The 24614-nt window shown below is 42.0% G+C and overlaps 1 protein-coding gene across 1 annotated transcript; it reads right to left on the bottom strand.

The window, feature by feature from the left end:
- On the bottom strand, positions 1–21396 carry LOC134860125 (protein diaphanous homolog 1). Its single transcript, XM_063876967.1, has 11 exons — positions 21351–21396; positions 18297–18392; positions 18054–18148; positions 17385–17486; positions 16820–17059; positions 16139–16268; positions 15839–15963; positions 15526–15690; positions 14925–15057; positions 10831–10920; positions 1–2354 (listed from the first exon to the last, which is right to left on the bottom strand). Exons 1-11 carry the CDS (start codon positions 21394–21396, stop codon positions 2164–2166), a joined length of 1413 nt encoding a protein of 470 aa, XP_063733037.1. The 3' UTR covers positions 1–2163.
- Positions 21397–24614: the final 3218 nt, after the last annotated feature.

The raw sequence follows: 24614 nt of genomic DNA, 5'->3' as shown, positions 1-24614 counted from the left end.
TTTAATTACTTAAGACATTTTTAATAGTCCTGGGTAGCAAACAGAATGACTATGTGCATTATTCTGTATACAGAGCCAAAAAAAAAAAAAATGGTGTTTCCATTCAAGTACATTAAAATAATCAACTGTAAAAAATCACATAGAAAAAGAATTATTTAAAAATTAATAAACAAAAGGAATGAATCGGATTAGAACACAACAATTCCAGTGATGATATTCTCGTGTCATTTCAATCTTTCTCTTTCATTATGTTTAAAACTTTCAATATCTGGTACACAACCGCCCGGCACGGTCCACCTGCAGAGATGAGCAGAATAAAAGACAGCAGCCGTGCCTCCAGTTTATCTGCATCTACATACTGTGTGCTTGAGAGCAGGCACAGCAGCTTGTCTTTTCTCAGTGTTACTTGACTCAAACCCAGCTCCAGCACTTAAATAAGGATCTCTACACCTACTGTACTTGAATAACCTCATTTAGATTTATGTTGATTAAGTGCCAGTTCTTCCATGTCCAAAGATATTCAAATTTGAATAGAAGATATGTAAACGCTGCTGTTGTTGCTGGGGTATTTTTTAGATTTCTGAAATGCTGAACTTTCTGAAATCAAATTTGCGGGGCACAGTTAAGCACTGATCTCAATCAGTGGTTTGATAAAGACCGCTGGAGTCCACCCGGTAGTTTCTAGATTCCTGAGACTTGCTGGGTATCAGAGCTGGAGCACACACACTACAGTATTGTGTTTGCATAGTTATAAATATTGCATGGAGCAGCTGACATCACCTCTCAGGATTCCTGTCAGATATTACAGCACAACATCATGGCAACATGTATGCTGATGGCTACTGAATACAAACAAGAGCAAGGCCAGACATTCATCAACTACTGTTGCAGTTCAGTGGGAGGGAGAGTGGGTGAACAACACAAACACAAACATTCTTGTCTCAGCAGTTTTCGGGCATATTTCCAGTGGGCTATATCCTCGGCTGAAAGACCACAAAGAGGGTTTATGAAACCTAGGATTTATGACAGCATGGTTGGTACCGTTCAGTAATTACAGATGGCAAAACATGCACACACTTAAACCTAAATGCTCAAACACACATATGTAGGAAGTTGAGTGTGCACATAAAACTAAATATAGGCGGCTTACTTCACACACTCATTCTCATACACATAAACACAGGCATGTAAACTGCCTAGGCTAGCCTTTGTGTGGAAACACCCTTTAAAAAGTAAGTTATTTTTGGTTTTACTGACTGTTGAAGAACGTTCTCCTCCAAACTATATCTACTTCCCTCTGCGGTTTGTTGGAATGTTCAAGGTAATGCATGTAAGCAGATTTTCTTCATTGTAACTTGTGGGCATGTGTGGTAGCTTAGACACATTTGTGTTAATTGTGAAAATGTATATTTTTTATGTGAAATCAAACGTGCTAACCAGTGAATTAAATCCCTTTAATACACACACTGATCCACCCAGGTGATGACTGCTGTTTGAGTCCACACTCCACCGCGCAGTACTGTCTGTGATTGGACGATACCCGGGGAGTGAAATGACAAGACTGGATATCTATTGGTTGGCACTTTTTTTCAATAACACAGCAAATCGATTAACATTAACAAACAGTAACATACAGTATATGAGACAAATACAAAGCAATATGTTTCAAAGGTTTAAAAAAAAAAATGTGAAAATGCGCAAAGTGGTCTTGGCCTGGAACGTCCACAGAAAACGCTGCATGAAGTCCAATTCCAGACATTCCCACTCTAAATTTGGGTTGCAGAAAATAACCACAAAATAGGGTGGATCCCTTATGAGTAAGTCTTTGGAATGGCCTAAGATGCCCTTTGATGGATAGCAGGTGAATCAAGTGAAACAGACACAAATACGTGAACAGATATGTGCACATGCTGAAGAAAGCAATTATATGTTGATAACAAGGATCCAAAGGTTGAGGAGGGACATCCAGGGGTTGTGGCTGAGGTGAGAGCCCCGCACTCATCCTCTGCCACTCCCTGTCCTCCCAGAAGACACAGTCAATGCTAGAGGGGCCTGCTTACACAAGCTTTTTTTCTCAGATTTATATTGGCCCCTGGAATGGCTATGAAATACATCTGCATTTGGATAAGACTACTGAGTTAAAAATCTTTCTGTCATGGGTGCCTAATTGGACCGAGAGAGAGTTGCCTCCAGTAAGTCCTCTAATGACTCTGTTCCTTCTAGTTTGGGCTCTTCTTTCTCCTTTGTCTCCGTTTTCTTTTTTGTGGTCACTTTGCTGGATGGAGGCGTGTCTTCCTGCATCAGCTCTTTGGCCAGGATGTTGGTCACTGCATGACCAGCTCGTCGGTGGTTGGCTACGAAAGACAAGGAAACAGAGTTAGGGAGATAAAAGAATTGCGAGATCATCATAGTGTAAGTCACGTTTAAAGCACAAAAAGTCCATCCGGATATGTCAGCGCATGCCATAAGGTGACATATCTGATGTGTGTGCCACAAAAAAAACATGTCAGTTAGCCAAACATCACCACAACGGCAGACACACACTCAACATATTTCACTGACCATAGGCTTTTCTTCTGAATGGATGCTCCTTTTCATTAAACACACATGCATTACCGTGACACACAAACACACACACGGCTTAATGGTGTGGCTGTAAGTATGGATTAATGTGACATCTGGAGCAACTTGCTGTGTGTTGTCAGATTAAACTTGATCTCGACAAAGTGGGAAAAGGGGGGAAGAAAACATGAAGCATTAGAGACATTGAGCGGAAGAGGAAGTGGGACTGGTGGGATGGAGGAGTGATGAGTGTGTAAGAGCAAAAAAAGGGTAAGACGCCATAGAGAGCCGGATGATTCATGCTGTGGGAAGATTACGGAGGAAGGGATGAATGAAAATGAGACGCACGTGGACAGAGAGATTGACTAAGAGGAGGAATGAGCTCTTAGGAATGACAGAAGGAAGTGGTAAAATAGATCAGACAAAAAGTGGATGCAGTGAGGAAAGATAAGAGATGCAGAGGGTCGCAGAGGAACAGAGCGAGTGTGACAGATTGTGCCCGGAGGATGCTGTTGTTTTTATTCTTCTACCTGCTTAGTCTGTTATTTCCTCCTCCCACACACACACACACACAACACACACACACACACATATATTGACATGCACACACACACCAACAGCCTTTCTTTCTCTCTCTCTCCCTCCCTCTATCCTATACCACTCGTCATTCTCCTGAGTGGGAGGACAGCTGTGCAGCAGCGGCCATTTTGAAATATATAGGTCAGTGTGAGATTGTGTTTGCTGTTAAGTGACACCTGGTGCAAGTTATGAATAAAATGTTAACAAAAGTAAAGAACACATTTGTTATCACCATCACACAGAGTGATGTAATGTGTTCCTGTTGTGACTGAAAACAACAGATCAATCACACAACGTCATGATGCAAACCAACAGCAAGACACATGCAAATGAACCATGTTCACGCAAACAACAAACCAATATTCCACACATGGTTCTTATCGAACAAAAAATAAATAAAAAGATCACACGAAAACAGAAGTTACCGAACAGGTCTCCAGAACTAGCTGTGACAAAGACACAATTGAGTCTGGGGAGAAAGAGGAGAAGCAGGATTTGGTGATCTATGTTCACAGTTGTCTTCTTTGTGTGAGCCTCAGCTGGACTGATCAACACAGACAGCTGGGGTGTCAAATCATCACTTAACACACACTTTCCTTGGAGAGGCACACACATATCGCTCCTCATCTCTCACAAACACCAATACATCGGAAAACTTTCTCTCTCAGTGAACTCTCACAGATGCCTTATCTGCCATGCTATTTTTGTCCCTCTCCAAACTTCTTTCCCCTACTCATACATGTACTAATGATGAATTATGCAAATGACCCAAAAACCGAGAGAAAGAGTGAGTCAGTGTGGGTGTTATTTTACGTGTGTGTAGTGTGTCGAGCATGTCCTAAAAAAATCCAACCCGCAGAGAAAAGCTTTTCAAAGGCTGTCAACGCAGCTCCTTCCTCTCTCCTCCTCCTCCTCCACTCCCTCTAGAGGGAGGAGACGGAGGAGGAAGAGTCGGGATCAGAGGCAGCATGGGAAAAATATGAATTTGGCAGAAACCTGCAGATTATCAAGAGGGAATGTATGTGCAAATGTTCTCCATATTTAAACACATGAGTCTCAGAAGCAAATACATCCTCTGACAGACTGTTTTCAATGAGCTTAACAAGTCACATTATACAAAGGATAAGAATGAAAATATTCTATAGTTATGTTATTGTCAACAAATCCAAAGAAAAGACCAAAACTTAAAACCTGAGACATCCCAAAAGTTCCCCAGCTAGTCTGTGGCCCTCAGGTCTTATCTTATCCATTTCTACAACATTCCTGAATCTGCTAAGCAGGTTAACAGGAATATAAACTTTAATAAAAAAAAGAAGCCAAAATAGTATTCTAAAGATCCAGGCACTTTTGGTATGGGTTAGGTGTTAATAGAGCATCATAAAAATCTCCAGACTTCTCCTTAGACTATATCTTCGGGTAGATCAGAGTTTGTTGCTCCAGCAGCAACGGGCCCACCCACTGGACATTACATGGTACTACTGCAGTGCCTGCTCAGCGCATTGCTTGGCCCAGTGTACTGTATTTCTTGAGAAGCATTTCACTTTCATGGGACCTCAGCAATACACCTGCCATGTCTGAAGTTGATCTGATGAACGGTTGTAGAGGACCTTTTTCGTACAAAGCTTTTAGTACAGATGAATAAAGAAAACATCTTGTTTAATGTCTTCTGTGGCTTTGAGAGAAGCCATCTAAAGTCTAGGAAAAACCCTGATGCATTGTAGGATCCATGGAAACTTGACTTACAATAGGGACTTAAAGACTTAATATCTCATCCTCTGCTACTTCAACTTTTCTTTTTCTCACAAGCCTTTTTACATTGTCACATTTCAGTTCAAAAATCTCTGGAGTACCCCTTTAACACGTGGCATTACAAACATAGGAAATACACAGCATGTGTATCCAGAAACTAGCTCTGATGTTGACTAAATGATCCATGCACTTGGCAGGGAGCCTGGAGTGAGCAGCAGCAGGAAATGAGACGTCGGGACTCAACAAAGACTGTTGTGAGTTTGTTTACAAGCGAATCGAGGTTGAATGAGTGCCACGGGCCATCAGTGGCAAAGAGAGTCAAGTGTAGAAATCATCTGTACCACATTACACTCCAGGAGACTTCATAATGGCTGCCTGATGAGGGATGAGGGTGATCACTTTGAGAAGCGAAGAGAAGCTAATAGGAACTAGCTCAGTGGCTTTTTTAAGACCTAATAACCCACCGCCTCTGGGATCAAAGACACTCCCCTCCCTGCAACTCAATGAACATAAACTCTGCCTGGTGAGATGCCCATTTCTGAGAAGCCATCTTTATTGTTTAGCTTTTTGTCCGTACAGCAGCATCAAAGCCCTGGTCACATGACAGCATGGCATGGTGGTGTATTTGCAGATGTGGGCTGACCCTTCATCACAGTCCCATCCTAGCGGGGGCTCATATCGCCCTCCTCAGGACACACTGCAGAACACACTGCTGCTCTGCACTAGAGGATTGTGGGATGGAGTGACGTCATCTAGCCCCACTGTTTGCTTGTGTATGTGTGTTAGTTTTGATGTGGAAGTATTCCTTTCATGTCACCGAATAGGCTCAACTGGTGCATATAAGACTTTAACTGACCTGTTTGTCCTATGGGTGTTTAGTATGCACGTGACCACCACTGCTGCAGTAAAGACTTGATTGATGAGTGCTCTCCTATTGGTCTGAATTATCTCCTCCTGTGACTGTCTGTGTGTGTCTAAATGTGTGTTTGTGTGAACATCTGTGACAGCGCAGATCTCTATGGGGGTGTCTTTGTAGGAGCAGACCGTCTGCGGAGCCAGCGTGTGCCTCTATTGTTGCTGCCCCCTTTATCTCCATGTCTCTGTTGTGGTTGGTGCTTTGTCAACTAGTTGCTACTGCCATTGGTTATTCTGGTAGGGGTTGTGACCCAGCAGATGGGACCGTAGTGAAAATTTAGACACGTCATTCCTCTACACAAGAGTGCCCTTAAATTACTTTGAATCACATAGACACACAAATTGGCCTAATGTCACAAAGCTGACAATTCTGTAAAAGGCATAGATGGTCCAGAACTAACAAACTGAGCGAGAGAGCCACAGTGTGATAGTGTTTGAAAAACTATCCAAGATAGTCTGTCCTCTGGAACGCTGAAGGTTTGTTTGGCTACATGTATTGGTATGCAAACATCTATGCTTGTCTTTGTATCGGAATTCAAGCATCTGGTGAGTGCATTTTGTCTGCATGTGTTTAAAGTGGGGGTGTGCAGACAGCTGAGGATACCCCATGCAGACACACACACAGAGGTACAGGTCAGGGGTTAGGGGGTATATGGCCTCCACAGCCTCGTGGCTTTCCTTTAAATCACAATGAAGTGACACAATAAGCATGACACACACTCAATAGCCCCTCAGTAGTCCTTTAACACAAAGTCGGTGACGTGTGCAGTCGTAACAGCGGTGAGGAGGGGAGAAAGGGGAGGGGAAGGGACGTCACACTTTTACTGATGAAGACCCTTACATGTCCAATTGTGGTCACTAGCAGACACTAAAGAAACTAATACATGTGTAGCTTTATAGATGACCATGGAAGACATCAAATGTTCTCTATATTTTAAAGACACCCATTCATATCATCCTAAAATTGTATTTTTAAAACCGCATAATATATCTATTGCAACTGTAACACCTTTTAGTGAATGGGTGCTATATCTTTATTATACTGTAAATAAGGTAGTCTTATCAAAGCTATAGTTGTTAAACCGTCATGGGGTAATTTATCTGCCTGACTTTGCGGTTTAGCTACCAGTATTTGGGCGGTACTGTGGCCTACATTTTACATTTACTCCTCAACAGATGTTCTTAGATCACTGATGTGATCAGTTGGATACAGCTCCTATGTTTGGGGATGACAGTGTATACTGTATATTTTGACATTGTAATTTCTTGTTTTAACTTTCTCAGATAGAAATATGGCACACTATAATTACACAATGGTTATAATGTTGAAAATGTGAACAAGAGTTTAATATACCTGTGTTTGTTTGATATTCCTTTTTTATTTTGTATTGCATTATGTTTCCACCTAATGACTTGTCTGTTGTGAGGATGGCTGTGTCTATATTTAAATGCCCTCCTTTGCTCCTGACCTTATCTGGGCCGAGCTGATTGTTATCAAACATGTTTGATCATTTCCTCCATGAATCAATTGAAAAGCTGAACGACATTACATAAAATTGGGGCTGACGGTAATGTGAAATGCCCTCTGACGAAGCGCCTGAGCATCCAGCGCTATAGAACGGCTCATGTGATTAGATGTAACATGCTGCAGTAGATCTATGCAAATGTAATTACAAGTAAAGCGTGCTTTAAGAACCACACCAAAATGACCATCACCAGAATCTCCTTTATATCACTTTTTGGTTTGTTTTCTTCAGAACAAAAGAAGTTGGGAATGCAATAAGATTTCAAAGTCAGAATAAGGATGATATGAGCAGCACCAATAATGTAGAAATATACTTCTACCAGATCAAACAAAGGCCAGAAAGACTAAGTGATAACTCTTGGCACTTGGTGATGAAGTAAAACCTGTTGGAGATGAGTTTATGCATTATTCTAAATTCAAACTAAGAACCACCTGTCGTTGCTCGAGTCATTTTTATAGGTTGACAAAAAGCGACTCCTGACCCCTCATTCACTGCTTTGCTTTTTCATAGGTCATACAAGTGAATGAAGCTTTGTTTTGTGTTTGCAGACTCGTTACGTGACATCTGATCAGTGTACCAATGAACACACCACTTTAAATCAATTGCATTTTAACTGCATGGAAAAGTAATTAGACTGAGATTAGATGAGCAACTGGTTCAACCGGCCTCAGGCCTAGTGAACAATTATATCACACGCTCAGAAAGGGAGGGGGAGAGGAGAAAACATCACTCCAAATGACATCTTACAGCTCTAAATGATTTTTAAACAGACCCAAGACAACCTTTTATATCATTGGGTCACTCTTTTGACTTGGAAAATTTGGAAAAATGTCTCTCTTTTTTCTGCATTGTTGTTGAGTTAATATATAACCAGCATCAAAAAATGTAAGACTCTCTTTTTAAGATTTTCCTCTAAATCGACTTTCCTACTTTGTATGCAGCAAACTGTATAGATGCTTTTCACTTCATGGTGTAAAACCTGTACTGTACTCTTTTCAGCATGCTCTACAGGCAGTCTGTGGCCCCACTGGTGCCAGATTGAGAAGAGCCAGAGTTAGGACTCAAGGCCTCTGACTCCAACCTACCAGTGAAATAAAAACTGTGTGTCAAACTCTGTGTCGGTGATGGACATCCGGGTTGTATGAAGCCAAATGAGTAACTGGAAAGAAGCAGGGAAAAATGTAAACAGTCAAAGCTGAGATTTTCTAAAAACCACAGCAGGGCTTCACACCCTCCTCATCAATATGAAAACCCTGAACTTTGGCTAAATAAAACAAAAGTGACAAGACTGAGGAAAAAGAGGAGACAGGGAGGAGGCACTGAGCAGATATGTGATTCATACAGCCACTTATATTTTCCAAATGTTTCCTACCACAGACAAGTGTGCAGAGGGAGGAAGGCTCTCCCTTTCTCTCCCTCTCTCGAACACACATGTTAAGGTATTTCTTGTTGGGAATGTGAGGTGGCCAAACAGCATTATGGGTAACTGGCTAAACCCTAAATTGGCCCCTTTTTCTTTCATACAGTGCTTCTATTTCCGGCTGCCATCCTCCCTCCTTTTCCTCCTTGTCTCCGACAGTTTGGTGGAGATGAGCCTGAGCTGTGAAGTTTCTCTACTTGGAAATTTTCCCTGTGTGACTTACAGTTACAACCAAAGCTTAGTTTCATAAAAAGGCCATTCAAATGCATTTGGTTTTTCAAAAGACAAATAAATAGAAAGACAGAGGGGGCGGCAGTGGCTCAGTCAGTAGGGACTTGGTCTTGGGACCGAAGGGTCGCCGGTTCACGTCCCGATCGGACCAAAAAAAATAAATATGAAGTGAGCTGGTAGCTGGAGAGGTGCCAGTTCTCCTCCTAGGCCACTGCCGAGGTGCCCTTGAGCAAGGCACCTAACCTCCATCTGCTCCCTTGGCGCCGGGTACCTGGCTGCCTCTCTGCTCTGCCACCTCTCCTCTGTATGTGGTTGTGTGTGCATGTATTTCCTCTGTGTTTGTGCATGTATATCCTCTGTGTGTTTAATGTGTGTCAACACAACAGAGTAGAGAAAGCAATTTATTTTTATTAATAAAAAGTATGTCTTCTTCTTCATCTGAAAAGAAAGAAAGAGTTCAGTCTACCCTCTGGCTCTGAGCTCTTCTGCTCCGGAGCCCGCTTCACATCTGGCTTCTATTGAGGAAGGTATTGGGTTGCACACACTCTTCCCCGGCCTCTGTTATGTATGAATACTCAACACACACGAGTGCATGTGAACTAACACACACACTAGCACTCTGTTGCTCTCCCTCTCTCTCAGTTAATGGGCACTGGACACTTTCCCACTCACATGGTTACACACAAGTTTCCTAACACACGGTGTCATGTTACAGAGTTACTATCCTAACAGCTCATACAGACTCATTTTTATTTGCATGGTCTTACCCACACCCATTTTCTACAAAATGTGGTACATGTACAATTTAGGAAGCACAAGAAAAAAAAGGGAGAAAGTAGTCCCCAGTAAGTGAATATAACTGGATTTGTCAGTAGCACACAAAGCAGAGTAAGTATCTAACCAGATTACTGGCCTGTCTCTGTGAGCTTACAGACTGAACAACACGGCCTGAATGAAAATCAAGGCAGGATGGGGTTGTGCTCAGGACTGGTCCTCAAACACAGAACACGATCCTCTGGCAGGCCGAGTAATGACAAAAACAGCCATCCAACTTTTTCCAACATACAATGGAAAACAGATTTTGAGTTGAATTAATGGATACTATGTTATGATATGTGTTGTATGCACTGTACCCATGAGAGTGAGCTTGGGTTTCCAGACCGACTATAAAACCTTGTAAAGAACTTGCTAATGTATACACGTCTTAAATTCTGATTGAAGGGAAGCCCATAAACGTCACTGATGCACACACATCATTCTGCACGGAGAGGGTCAAAATTCCAAGAGAGAAACAAGCAAAGCACATTTTTGAGTGGAGGGGTCTATAGATATTTGTATTCAAATACATGTTTTGCCTATTGCCCACTCACAGATCCTTATTCCTTGAACTCTTTACCCACGCTGGTTCATTATCCTTAACCACATTCATATTTCTCTTATATTTTCCTATTCCACAACCACACCCCCACCAGTTGCTCCACTCTTAAATACCCTGCTGCCCCCTCCCTCTTCTTTTGATGTTGTGCCAGCTATTGGTGAATTGGCGTTCCCCCCTTCTAAGCATGGCCAAGAAATACAACCACCTCCCACTGTTTCTGAGCCATGCAACAGATGGAACAGAGACACAGGGAACACAAACAAATATGTTGTTGAGTGTTGACAGAAACATAGAGACAGAGTTACAGGGAGATGGAACAAATGACTCTCATATCCTCCACATGTTTCAGTATAGTATGCATACCACAACTGTGGGTAAGGAAACTGAAATCTGTAAATCAAGTAAGACTTGGCACTTTCAAACATCTGCATGTTTTTCAAAGATTTACTTCTCTGCTTGTGTATGAGTACCTGCTTGCCGTGGTCCTCTCTTTCTCCTGAAGGCGGCGCCCGACTGCAGCGCCTCCATTAGGCCATCCATGATACCAGTTTCATCCCCCTCTGTAAACATAGAAGGAAAACATCAGTAATGCATACAAAAACACTGGATTAAATCAACATGTAGAGTCACAATTAAATTGTATTTATGTCTCACACACGCCACTTTTTTATCACAACCATGTTATTATAAATCAATTCAACCCTGACATTTACACAATTTTTTCTCTCAACAACAGGGGAGTGATTGGTGGTTTTTCTAAACCCTCTACCTATCACTGTTTCTCACAGACACACCCACACACGTGGGCATGGAGGTTATTTACCAGCCATGTTGGCATATTAGCTACATTAACCCAGATAGGCAGTGACCTAGTTCTGCTACTGTCTCTGCTAGGGGCTACACACTGCACATTCAGGGAGGTAACCTCTAAAAACACACACATACGACAGAGACCAAACCTCCTCATAAACATTTACAGAATGAATGAGTCATTTTTTGCTGATGGCTAAAAGATGCTAACTAGAAAGTAACCTCGTATTTGAGTGGGAGTACAGGTTCAGATTGTACACGTGGTCTTCCTGTTTGTGTGTTTGTTTACATCCACATGGGCTTTGTCTATAAGTGTATGACTGTTGTCATTATTGTTTTGTGGGCGGGATTCAGAGGCACGGCTCAGCACTCAGCAGATGGTTTTAATTATTTCTATTTGAACCTGAAAAGAGACAGAGGCGTCAGGAAATGGGGGCAGTGAGGTTGGGGGTTAAAGGTTTATGTCGTCACCTCCCCAACCCCCAAACACAAAAAAACACACATAGCTCAGCTCACACACATACACACAATATTTAATCCTGCAGTAAGCCATGAAGCAGATGGCCTGTGGTCTCGCCTGTCACGTCAGAGAAAGTCTCTCTGACACACTCCACAGGACTTCCACAGCTCACATACACCCCTCCCTGCCCATGCTCTGCAACTGCACACATAGATCAGAGGGATGTAGGCCATGTTTTTCTCCTTCCGGGGAAAGCACATCTGGCACATATCCACTCAAACTAATCACATGGTTATCTTAAAATACTGGTGGTAGCACACAAACACACAAACCTATTTGTGAAGATGCACTGGAGGCAATTGAGGGCCCAAACAATGACCTGGCTGTGAATAAAAAAGGCTGATTGAAGCCAGAGTGAACTCTCAACTAAAATTAGAACGTCCCAGGCCAGTGCACTGTATAGCGTTATACACGGAGCTCTATAGTGTTTTTGTGTGAGTGTGGCCTCGGGCAACAGCCTTTCAGAAAGCTATATGAGTCATTCGAAAAAGCTTAACAATGTTTGGTTTGTAAGTGGTTATTAAAGGGCTAATCATGCGGGGAATAACACTTGATGCGTTAAACCACCTTTAGATAATACATGTGGGACAGATATCAAGTTAATGGTGTCATCATGCAGAATCAATTCAGCATTAACATTGAAATGACCTCTAGAACTGTGGTGGCAGAATCAGTGCAACAATAGCATGGCTTGGTAGTAAGACACACAATCCTATAGTGCAGGATACAAACAGCCAGGTATTAAATGAGCTGCAGCAAACAAGAACATAAGACGGATTCATTAGTGTAATTGGGTTGGATCATGAGCTCTTAAAGATGTCTCTTTTGAACTGTTGTGTGAGGACATCATGTTGTGTGGAGCAGTAGCACCCCTGAAGGACGTTCACACAATAACATTTCCAGATACAAATGCAATATTTTACAAAGAAGTAACAAATAAGGCTGAAAGAAAAGCAGAGAAAAGGACAATTCTTCATTAAAAGATGGTGTTCAAGGGGGTACAGGCATCATTTCTATATTCCTCATGTGCCATGATCATGTCTCTTTCACAGTGGTCTGGATTGAGTCAGGCTACTCAGGCTTATCCCATCTCATCCTCTCTCTCTTCATGTGCTTTTTGTCCTCTCCTCCTCTTACCCCCCTCTTTACAACACAGTCTAATCCTCAGGAGAGCATCTGCTGTCCTACTACCTTCCCTCCCCCACATTACGCCCTTTACTCGCTCTCTGTGTGGAGCACGAGCACTCCTTGTGGCAGTTCCCATACCAGCATCTGTGTGGGAGTGCAACCACACATGCACACACCCTTTATCACATGCACAAAAGCCTCAACCTTTTTCAGACAGTACTGACACCTAGCTGTAGAAACAAGGAAAAGCCGGTTGCTAAGGAGTCTGGCATTTTTCCAAGGATGACAGCCAGTAATAGATTTTTCATTACAGCAGTATGCAGTATTTATCAGATCGAATTAGAGCAAAAGGTCTAACGTAGAGCACAGAACGTGAATGTGGGCTTTTGGGTGTGTCAGTCTGGTTCCTTGGAGCCTAAAATCTATGTTTTATGAGGGCCAAATAAAGCCAAGGAAAAGCTAGTAATGATATAGTGATCAGAAGATTAAATAAGTTATAATCTAGAAAGAATCTGAGAGGTTTCCATTATTCACAATAACTATCATCACATGCCGAGTGAGTCCCGCTGAGAGAGCGTCTGCCTGTCTGGCTCACATAGGAATGACAAGGCCACAAAGTGCAAACACACTCTGACCTTCCAGGGTTTCACCAACAACTGGGATATTATGTTTACAGAGAGACAGAGAGAGGAACATTCAGAGGATTCATGAGATAATGAGGGTATGTGCGTGGGGAATCAAAACAGGGAACAAGGACGATGGTGGTGTGAGAAAGTGAAGCTGCTGTTAAACAACCTTTGTGTTAAAGCCATCCAGTGTGATGGTATAAGCAAATACAACACAAAGGCCAGGTGTGTGTGTATGCCAACATTTGCTCGTGGTTGAATTTGAATGGGGGGGTATTGAATGACTCCGGGCTACATGGGCAACCAAATATGCCACCTGTATGTAAATGATCTCTAGCCCACTAATGATCATGAACAACACACACATGTTTGAAGAACTATAATGTTCCATTTGTGCATGCCTCTAGAAGCTGATCATGACATTTGACTACTTCACTTTCTACCACAAAATGTCAGCTCCGTACTTAAACACAGAGACAAAATATTCAGAGTGGGGCCCTCTGTGCTTGCTGTTTCTTTAAGAGCCCTTTAAATGAACGACAGGGGGAGGGAAACAGGGGGAAAAAAGAAGGAGTAATGGAACAAACGCAGAATAGAGAGGAGAGGAGAAGCCAGCTGGAACATGGGGCTCTAGGAGAAAGGCCAGAAAGACTTTTTGTAAAAGAGGTTCACTAAAAAGATGCAGAGAACTCTTTGGCCGAAACTAGGGTTTCTGTGACACATAAGCAAAGCAAAACAGAAACACTCACACGAAAAAAGACATCATTTGTAACACAAACACTTAGAAACTAAGTGAACTTAGAAGGCTGTAGCTAATTTTGACTGTGAAGTCCCAGGGGAACATGACTGGAGTCGGAGAGAGGAGGAATGTTCTGAAACTAGGTCAGTCTAAGAGAAGGGGAAACAGTGCCGGTGCATTAATGTGTGTCTGCAAGGCAGGATTTGAGTGTTAACTGTATACGAGGATGAGAAAGTGAGAGAGTGTGTGTGTGTGTGTGTGTGCGTGACATGGGACAATATGCTGCTAGCCTTTATTTAAGGATAACAGCATCTCATAGAAGAGTGAAAATGTGTTTTTTGCGATAAAGAGATTTAGGCGCTCTTTCAGTTCTCTTTTATGCAAGCAAATCCCCGGTTCAGCAGAGGAGCGAACAGAGGTCGGCCGGATCCTTATGTGCATCCTCCTTGTATCTGAGGAGCCCGTTGTAACAGTTTAAATTCAAAACACAGGTCATCAATATTAGATTAACTACGGTCTATAAATACTGATGGGTTGTGCTTTCTCACACACACACACACACACACACACACACACACACACACACACACACACACACATACACACACGTTCAGCAGAAGTGTGGACTCTGACTGCCCCCAACTGGAGTCTGAGGGAAATACAAACTCAGAGATGTGGAGTGCTTCCCTTATTTTCAGTCACAAAGAGTCAGGTAAACAGAAATGATCAAGCAAGTGTGACCTGTGTTGATGTCGAGATGCTGGTTCTTCTTGAGTTTCTCCTCCTTCTCTTTTTCTGCCTTTTCCCTTGCCAGTTTGGCCCTCTTGATCTTCTCTTCAGCCTCCTTTCTCTTCTGATTCTCCTTTACGGCTTGCTGGTGGGGAAACAAACGGAAAAGGTATTAAGACAGTGTCTGTATTGAGTTTGGGTGTTCGGGGAGGGTAAGTGTGAAAAGTATTAAAGTGATTTTTAGAACAAGAGAGATGAATGATGGATCTGATGGTTGTCTGTGTACGTAAACATAACTTAAAACCCAGGGAATGGCAGTCATCCATATTAACTGGTAAACAGGTAACCTCCTGCGGGAGCCTTTTCAAACGGCACATTTACAGTTGATGTGTAAACTGTCGCTCTCGTTCTTTATTGTCAAAACAAACATGCGCACAGAGCCTTTTTTCCTCTTATTTATTTGACATTCAGTCTTTTATCTTTTCCTCTTTCATCTACTTTTGGACTCCACCTGTGTGTATGTCTTTGTACTGTATGGGTAAGGGCCTGATTTGAATGAAAACAACAGCTGCAGATCGAACTTGAGTTAGATAATTCCCATAGAAAAACACACCTGGAACATGTTTTTGAAGGTGTTGAGGTCTCCAAAGAATTCCTCCACTGAGATTTTTCTCGGGTCAAAGACTAAGTACTCTCCCAGGTCGCTGTATTGCTTCTCCATATTCTTGTTCAGCAGATCCAGCTTCTCATACTGCTCATGGGCAGAACTCACAAAGCTGTGGAAACACGACGTTAAGGAATGTACAAAATATATCTCTGTATGTTAACAAGCCTTGATTATCATTTATAAGGATGCTTGAATCATTTGTATAAAAAGGTAATTACTGAACAACTTAAGGAAATATGTAACTGAATAAAGAGGATATTGTCATCTTCTCCACAAACAGGTCCTTGTCATTTTGAGGAGGAGGGAAGGTTTCCAGATCTTTCTCCAGTGTCTTGATCTGACGGCCCATTAGCTCAAGGCTCTTCTGAAGTGCCTCTGCCGAAACTGCAGGGAAACATTATTCATACAGAGCACATACATACAATGCTCATCATGGACTGTTGCTTTTTCAAATGACTATGGCAATGTACTCGTAAAAATGAATGTAATGCGCAATCAGGGGTTGTGATGGATGATACTATGTAGTGATGGATAGAGATCAGTTAAATGAGCCACGTACCTCTGCTGGCCTTTTCCACATGGATGAGCTCGTCTGCAAAGCCCATGATCTCAGGGTACTGCTCCTGGCACACGTCAACCAGGAAATGGAGCAGTGTCTGCTTCAGATCAGCTGTTTTGGTGTCACGAAGCTGATTGGGAGAGTGATAGATTTAGAAATTGCACACTGAAATAACAATTAATAAAAAAGAATTTAATGTCGGCATACACTGTCAGTGTTTTTCTCTTTTCTGTTTACAGACATGTGTACAGATAAATGAGTTAAAGGGCCATCTGTACATGGCCATACTACATACATATAGCTTATTTATACAAAGTGCAAGACTTTGTTTGTTATTGTTGATGATCATCTCTTATTATGTTACTCGCCTGCATGAAATGGAATAACATGGCACAGAAATAGTTCTTGCTTTTGTGAAGGGCACGACAATAATGTAATAATGAAAATAAGTGAAATCAAAGATATGAACGATGAATTGATTCAACTTCACACTGTCCCCATGTTAAGTGAAGGGTTAACGATTATGAGACCCAGTTTTATGTAATTTAATAGAATTTCTAGTTGGTACACAAAAAGTAAGACTGAAGGCTTTTCCAGTCCACTCAATACATTTGTGTGTGTGTGTGTGTGTGTGTGTGTGTGTGTGTTTCGAGTGTGTACTATGTCTAAACCTCCTTTTACCTTGCACAGGTATGACATGGAGAAGCCAAATGCATTCCCATTGCGGGAGCCAGAATTCATGTAGTTTCCTACGAGGAGGATGAGCTCTAGCAGCTTGGTGAAGGACTGGCTCTTCCTGAGCTCCTCACAGGCCGCTGTCACAGACACCACATCTGGCTTGATGTTGTTCAGCTGCTCCTCAAACTGCAGCCTGAACAGGATGGCCTGAAGCCGTGGCATCAGCCGCTTTATGCCGGACATCTGATGAGAGAAAAGAGGGACTCATTTCCTGATGTGTTTTTCGCAACACAGATTATGCGCTTGTGTGTGTTGTTGTGTGTAAGTGAAGGGGATTTCATCCATTACTCACATCTACCACAGTTGAACAAAGAAGTCTGTGTTTAGCAGCATGAGGAATCCTGCGTCTAATTTATTAACGACTGTGTGACTCTATATCAGTATATCAACATTATCAATCGCTCATTACACTGATTTCCCAGCAATGGTTGAGGTTAGTCAGGCCCTAGTCAGCTGGGACGAGCTTCAGAAAAACAAAATGTGATATTGTGTGAATGTGTTTTCTCACCACTACTCCAAACTGCTCGGACTCCGCCAGGTCGTCGTATTCATCCTTCATTTCCCCCAGGATATTCAGCTGCTCGGCTGATGGCAGCAGTTTGATCAGGTTCTAGGTGACAATAAAATATATGTGACAGGATGTAGAGACACTCCCGTTTAAGACACTTATGTATCAAACTACTCCTTGAGGGACATTGGTTTACAGAAAAGCATCTTTATTGACAACTTTCTTCTCCTGTGTCTGGGCATGCACAGTGAAGGACAATCAGCTGTGTGTTGAGCAGTATCCTTAAGGATTCAAAGTGTGAAGAATCCTAAAGATATTGGGTTCATATGCAACTGTGAATGAGGCCTATTTTACGCTGCAGGGTCTCAGATGTTAAATAGATAATGTAGTTCAAGAGACTTCCTGGTTAAGAAAAATTAAATTAAACAAGGCACAGGTTTGCTGTAGGCTTTATTATGAGCTGATTGTACCTGTATTATTTTCCTTATAGTTTCATGTGATTATAAATACAGCTCAACAAACATTTAACTCACTCATCTGTTCTGAAATGCAACGTAGAGAAAAATACAAAGAAGACTTTTCCCATCTGAGACAATACTGCTTTAACATGAACGCATGGAGGAGACTCAACCTTTTACCCCAAAACTGGGGCAGATCTGAGCTCTGTACCTGAACCATGGACTCCGTGATGACCTTCTCATTAACCTCCAAGATGGCGTGTTTCATTTCCATATAAGGAAGACGGAACGACCCCAGGAAAATGGCTGTTTGAGCAAACACAATTAAAACCAGTTATATTAAATCCAACACAACTGAATCAAACAAATGTTATTGTGGACCTTTTAATGAAGGTGTACTGAATGCATTTAAAGAGCCACACCACTTGGTTTAAGGCGGTGGTGAGAGACTTACAAAGGTTCTGTGAGCACTTGCTGTCAAGAGTCTTCAGCTCCTTCACTTTCTTCTTGTGCGTCTGCTTCTCATCTCCGCCATCCTGCTCCTTTTTGGCTGGAGAGATGGATCGAGAAATGGGGTGGGGGTGGTAATATCCAGAAAAAGATAGAAGAAAGGGGACACTTTGTTAGAACTTGCACTTCTTGGTAACTTTCTAAATGTCTGATGACTATTAAAGCTTGATATACAGTATATAGAAATGATGTTGGAAAGAAGTACAGTGGGTTCTGTAATAGAAAGAAAAGTGAATAATGGATAGAGGGTCTATGTGACGGCTACAAAAAGTGACAGACTTGGCACAGCCTTCCCTTTTTTTCAATCCCTCCAAACCATATGGTGTCATGGAGGTGTTAGGATTATTGTATCAATGGCCTCGGGTATGATGAGCTTCTATGAAAGGGCTGGGGGCAACACCCTGGTGTGTGTGTGTGTGTGTGTGTGTGTGTGTGTGTGTGTGTGTGTGTGTGTGTGTGTGTGTGTGTGTGTCTGATTAATACGGTCAGGCATTTGTCGGCTGTAAGGCATAACAACTTTGAACCAGCTCACACATTAGAATGTACAGTACATTCTCACACACACACACACACACACACACACACACACACACACACACACACACACACACACACACACACACACACACACACACACACACACACACACACACACACGACAGAAACACTTCACATTAACTCTTTCTGACAAGGTTAGGATTGGGACTGTAAGGATGTGTCAGCCTGTGGGGGGTGATGAGAACGAGGGGCGAAAGATGAACAAGCACATGGGTTTGACCACATGACAGCCCACTGTACAGACCTAATGTCAGTAGATTACTGGTGTCACATTTGTTCACCTTGTTATTGCCAATATTATCTAACCACTCATACTAGATCTATCAGTTCGAATACTGTCATGATGAGTGCAGAAATTGAGTCGATCAACAAAAAATGCACAATTTATATATTACTCAACCACTTGGTTGTGGTAGATTCTCAAACATAAGAGGCTTCTTTCTCTATTATAAAAGAAAATGCCTTATCATCTGGTAAAAATAAAGGTAGTTCCTGTTCTTGACTAACACAATACTAATAATGTAAATATTGTATTTGTTGTATATATTGTTTTAAATCACAACCAAATTCATAAAACAATTGTTCGACCTTATAGCTGTAATATAAATAACTATTCCTGTTCACCCATTATCAAATAAATGCTTGACCTCAATGATTATCAATCCGTCAGTACAAACTTTAAAGCTACAAGTTTGATAAACCCTGAAGGATGTGAACCTGCCACCTTTTTATTTCTGATTCTCTATATGGCAATGTCCGTGCCTTATCTTTGTTAAGACCCAATAGTAACAGGAAACAAGGATCACTGTCTGGAAAACAGCCAGCAGGAGCGCTGGTGCAGGATGTACAGTGTGAGTATGCTGTGTCTCTTTGTCTGAAACACAGACAAACAATATAAATCTAAATCAGCCCCTGTGCGCTGAGCAGCCCACCTGTTTCCACTGCCCGTGGGTGACCTCATGTAATGACATCAGAACAGAAAATAAACAAGAGCAGACAGGGTCATCCGGACTGAAACTACTGCAAAATAATGACTAGATGTTGTGAAGACAGGCCTACTTGCCTTATTACCAGAAATATATTCATTATCCATTGTAATTTAGGTTTATCTAACCCCGACCTCTTTGTACTAGAGAGTGGCCTTATTATCTACTCCAACGCAGTCATTCCACCATCTTTTCCCACAATCTGGCTGCATTCAACTGCAGTTTTGCCAGCTAATTGAAAAATAGTCTCATTCAAACAGCAACACAGAAATCATTCTCCCCACAGACACAGAGATATCTACTGCAGCATAGCAACTCATTCCCCCATCTGTGCATCCTTCCATATGTCCAGTCAAACAGTGCTTTGTCTCTATTTGAGAGGCCAGCCAGCCTGGTAACGGGTCCAGGCCTCTTAATGAGCTGCTCATCTCTCCAGTCAGAACACACACTTACACACAAACCAGTCACTCAGTCAGTCAGGGGACTCTGGCCTCAATAAGTCCCATTGTTTCCCTCAGTGTCAGCTTCAGCTTTCTGTAACTCCTCTCTCAGAATCTGCCGTCACTTGTGTCGTGTAAAGATTGACTCAAACCTGGGGGCATCTTATCTGTTTGAACTGTGTGCTTCTACCGTCTGCACATCATTTGGGTGATATCAGCTGTGTGAATCACCGCCATGAATAAATAATACTTTTATGTGGCCAACACTCGAGCCGAGAGCAGGAAACCACAGCGGGAAGTCAAGCATTACACACACACAGGGCAGGAAAATCCATCAGGATATCTGAGAGGAAACAACATAAATATCTTCACACAAACACATAAACACAGCAAGTCACAGCTGAGAGGGTAGGAAGAGATGCAAAGGAAGTGACAAGCATCTACAAATAAACATCTTGGGAGAGGTACAGAAGAGAGATCTGAGACATATACCACAATAACAAATTTATACGGAAGTCTGAAACCTAGAAAAATAAGAGGATGATAAAAAATAATTGAATTAAATAAAAATAAAATGTTTATAGCACCACATTTTATCTCATGGCTCTCATATACCTAAACCATACTCTGCTAACACAACTCTGCTGAGCCAGATATGAAAAATACCCATCATGAGTATGGGAATACACACACACATTTAATATGGGCTACAAAGGAAGTCTAATCTTGAGGGAATATAATCTCAAGGACATGCCATCCAGTTAATCTGGGACAAGACTGCTGACCTAGTGACGGCATCATGTCACCAGGTCAGAGTGTGCCTGTGTCTGTCTGTGTGTGTGTGTGTGTGTGTATAATAGCTACAGTCCCAGCTGCTCTATAGCCAATGGAATAAGGTACAGCTATGTTGTCATCATGGCTGATTCATAAAATGGGGTCTCCTGTACAGATTGTAAAATGGCTGCTCTGTGGTTTCCACATGGAAAGCTCCTTCCATTTATGAGCTGATGGCACCTCTAGTGGTGGCTATGAGGCGCCGCACCAGGTTACACTTAGTCATTGTGGGGGAGGAGAGGAGATGACAGAGGGAGAACACACGTGTGGCTAGACATATACACACGCACATAGGAGCACACCAGTAGAGAGCCGACATCTTAACATCCACATGTTTTATCGTCCCAGCTGCCTTCTTGTTACACTGTCTCACAAAGAATGGTCGTTTGGTGGAAACAAAACCCCTACTACCACACACACACACACACACACACACACACACACACACACACACACACACACACACACACACACACACACACACACACACACACACACACACACACACACACACACACACACACACACACACACACACACCTCTTTTCCTGGAACCCCCCTCCTCTCCCCAACAGCTGCTCGGCACTGAAAGATGATGGGGGGGGTGTCTTTGAGTGTGTGTTCCTGTGCACGCAGACTAGCATGTGTGTGTTTTGAATGGAAAACTAAATTCTTCCATTTCTAACTTCTGTTTTTAATTAAGCAGAAAGAAAGAAAAAAACTGGAAGGAGAGAGGAGGGATGGCAGGGGTTCACATAATCATGAGGAGCCAAGTCATGCAGGGGTCTCTGTCAATATATAACCAAGTGTGTGTGTGTGTGTGTGTGTGTGTGTGTGTGTGTGTGTGTGTGTGTGTGTGTGTGTGTGTGTGTCTGTCTCTGCACAAAGAGGAGTCTGTTTATCAGTCAGCAGACCTGAGAGTGTCTTTCACCCCCCCTCCCATCTATTCCTTCTCTCTCATTCCCTAACTCCTTAAAAGGAAGAAATATGTGGAGGAGTAGGTGATAGGTAGCCATGCTGCGAGAAGGGAAATAAAAAATAAAAAAGATGGAAGGAAAGAATGAATAAAAAGAAAATAAGGAACAAAAAAAGAGACAAAGGAAAGAGGAAAGCACACTTTCATCCCTGACAACTCTGAACTGTAGCCTCACTTTAAAGGCTCTTCTCTTTTCAATCTCTTATGTCTTTTCATGTGGTCTTTTCATCCTCACATCACCACTCCCTGCTTGTGGAGTGCTTTAGTTTATTTTTAACCCACTAAAAGCTTTCAGATGATGTGCTCTATTGTATATCTGTGGCGTCACATGTGTTTTTCACGGGCCCTCTGGTGGAGAGATCGAAGAGAAGCAAAACATTAACTTTATATAACTTCAAACTAACTTTTTTCCCTTCAGCATTCCAGGGCTAGAGATTGTCTACACTGGAACAGAAGAGAGGGTTTACAATTTCAACATCAATATTTTTGGGGTGAGCAGTTCTTTGGAAAAAGCTGCTGAGGTTGCCCAACAGAAAGAACCACATAGACACAAACACATCTTTTGCCAACTTTTGACGTCAACAAAGACCAACCACATTACAGGGACACTTAATAAGACCATGTGTTTGGTTTAAAAAGTTTGACTTTCAGAATGCTTTAAGAAAGTATGAGTATTAAAAGGGGAATGAGACAAAGCAAGGGAGGGGAGGGGGGCATAAAGTTCTTTGTCTGAACTGAACAGAAGGCAAAAACTACGGCAGACAGAAGGACAGCTGTAGATTCGGTCCCTTTAAACTTTAAATGTCCAACATTCTGTCATTCTCTATAGCAGTGTGTGTGTTACAATGTAAGCAGGTTTGACAGAAGAAGAATAAGGGGGTTTCCACGGTAACCTCGGGTTTTGAAAGAGCCCCTTCATCCTGTTTTTCCACTGTGAAAGGAAATGAGGAGAGAAAAAAAAATTCCTGACAGTGTGTATGTGCATGTGTGCTTGTGTCTGTGTGTGACTGTGTGAAAAGGACCAGATGGCAGGGTGGGGCGGGGAGGAGGGGGGACGGGGGCAGGATGTGGGAGGGCCAGAATGCAGGGGGAGGGATTGTGGGAGTGGCTAAGGCCGTGCTCACTTGCGCTCCCCTGGTGCATGAACAGTGTTACTGCAGCTCAATTTTCCTGCATTTAACTAAGTTGTATAAAAAACACACTATATTTGCTTTAAAAACATAAAAAATGTCAATATTTTAACAACTAAAAATATCCAGAGCTTCTCCAATACAAAATGTAGTTGGTCCTTTTGCCTTGCCACACTGTTCATTCATTAACACACTTTAAACAAAGAATGAAAGGGACCATGCATATTAGATTTTTTTTCTTTCTAAAAAGGCTTTTAATACATTATCTTTTTTATCTCAAGCCTATAAAATAAAGCTAGTTAAATTGTATGAGTCGTAATTTCTTTCATATTTCAGAATTAAGATGTTAAAAATGTAAGTAGAATAGATTGTACTTTTATTATTATTACTTTTATTAATAGAAAATGTATAATCAAATAGCCACTGTCTGTCCTTTATTGTTGGCAGCATAGCATTTACAGTGTTCAACTCATTTATGGTCCAATCAGTAATGAATATAACATTATTTATATTCATTATTATACAAATTGGTTATTTAAGGATTTTGACTGTTATCATTACTCAGTGTATTAAATTGCTTGTCAATGAGTTATCATGGAGACAAGTGGGTTGCAAACCTTTGTTCTGAATTTTGATCATTCTATATTTTTAAACTGGAAGAGCTTTATACTTACGATACACTACCACTGAGTTTCAGTGTTACTTCTCCTAAACTAACCTTTCTTTATTCGCCTTGATTTCAAAACTAAAAACTCATAATTTCATATTTATTCTGCATTTATTAAAAGGTATTATTATACTGTAGCTAAGTAATATAGAGTAGCATATTAAATTGAAATGTATTGACTACACAGGAGGCAGAAAGTGTGTATCCTTCATAGTGGGTTCTGTTTACTTGTGGAGCCACAGTGCCCTCCACTGGAGAAACTGGTGTACTGCAGCTGGATGGCCCTACACCTGGTACCTTTACACTCCACTCACATCATAGTGTGTGTGTGTGTGTGTGTGTGTGTGTGTGTGTGTGTGTGTGTGTGTGTGTGTGTGTGTGTTCGTGTGTGTTGTGTGTGAAAGAGAGACAAGACAAAAGCTAAAAGAAACAACATTTGCGTGTGTGTGTGTGTGTGTAATAGTATACGTGGGGTTTTAGGGGGAGACGTGGAAAGGGTATGTGGAAGTGGTAGATGGGACAGGTTTGTGGGGGCAGTGTGTGTGTGTGTGTGTGTGTGTGTGTGTGTGTGTGTGTGTCAGTGTTGTTCTCTCAGGGCCATTCTGACCTCTCTATGCTCTTCTGGCCATGAAGGTCTTCAGCGATGACGCACGCATGGCACGTAGCGGCAT

Source organism: Eleginops maclovinus, chromosome 23 (genome assembly GCF_036324505.1).
Source record: "Eleginops maclovinus isolate JMC-PN-2008 ecotype Puerto Natales chromosome 23, JC_Emac_rtc_rv5, whole genome shotgun sequence".
Lineage (NCBI taxonomy): Eukaryota > Metazoa > Chordata > Actinopteri > Perciformes > Eleginopidae > Eleginops > Eleginops maclovinus.
Note: the sequence above shows the minus strand (reverse complement) of the source record. Positions and strands in the feature narration are given on the sequence as shown.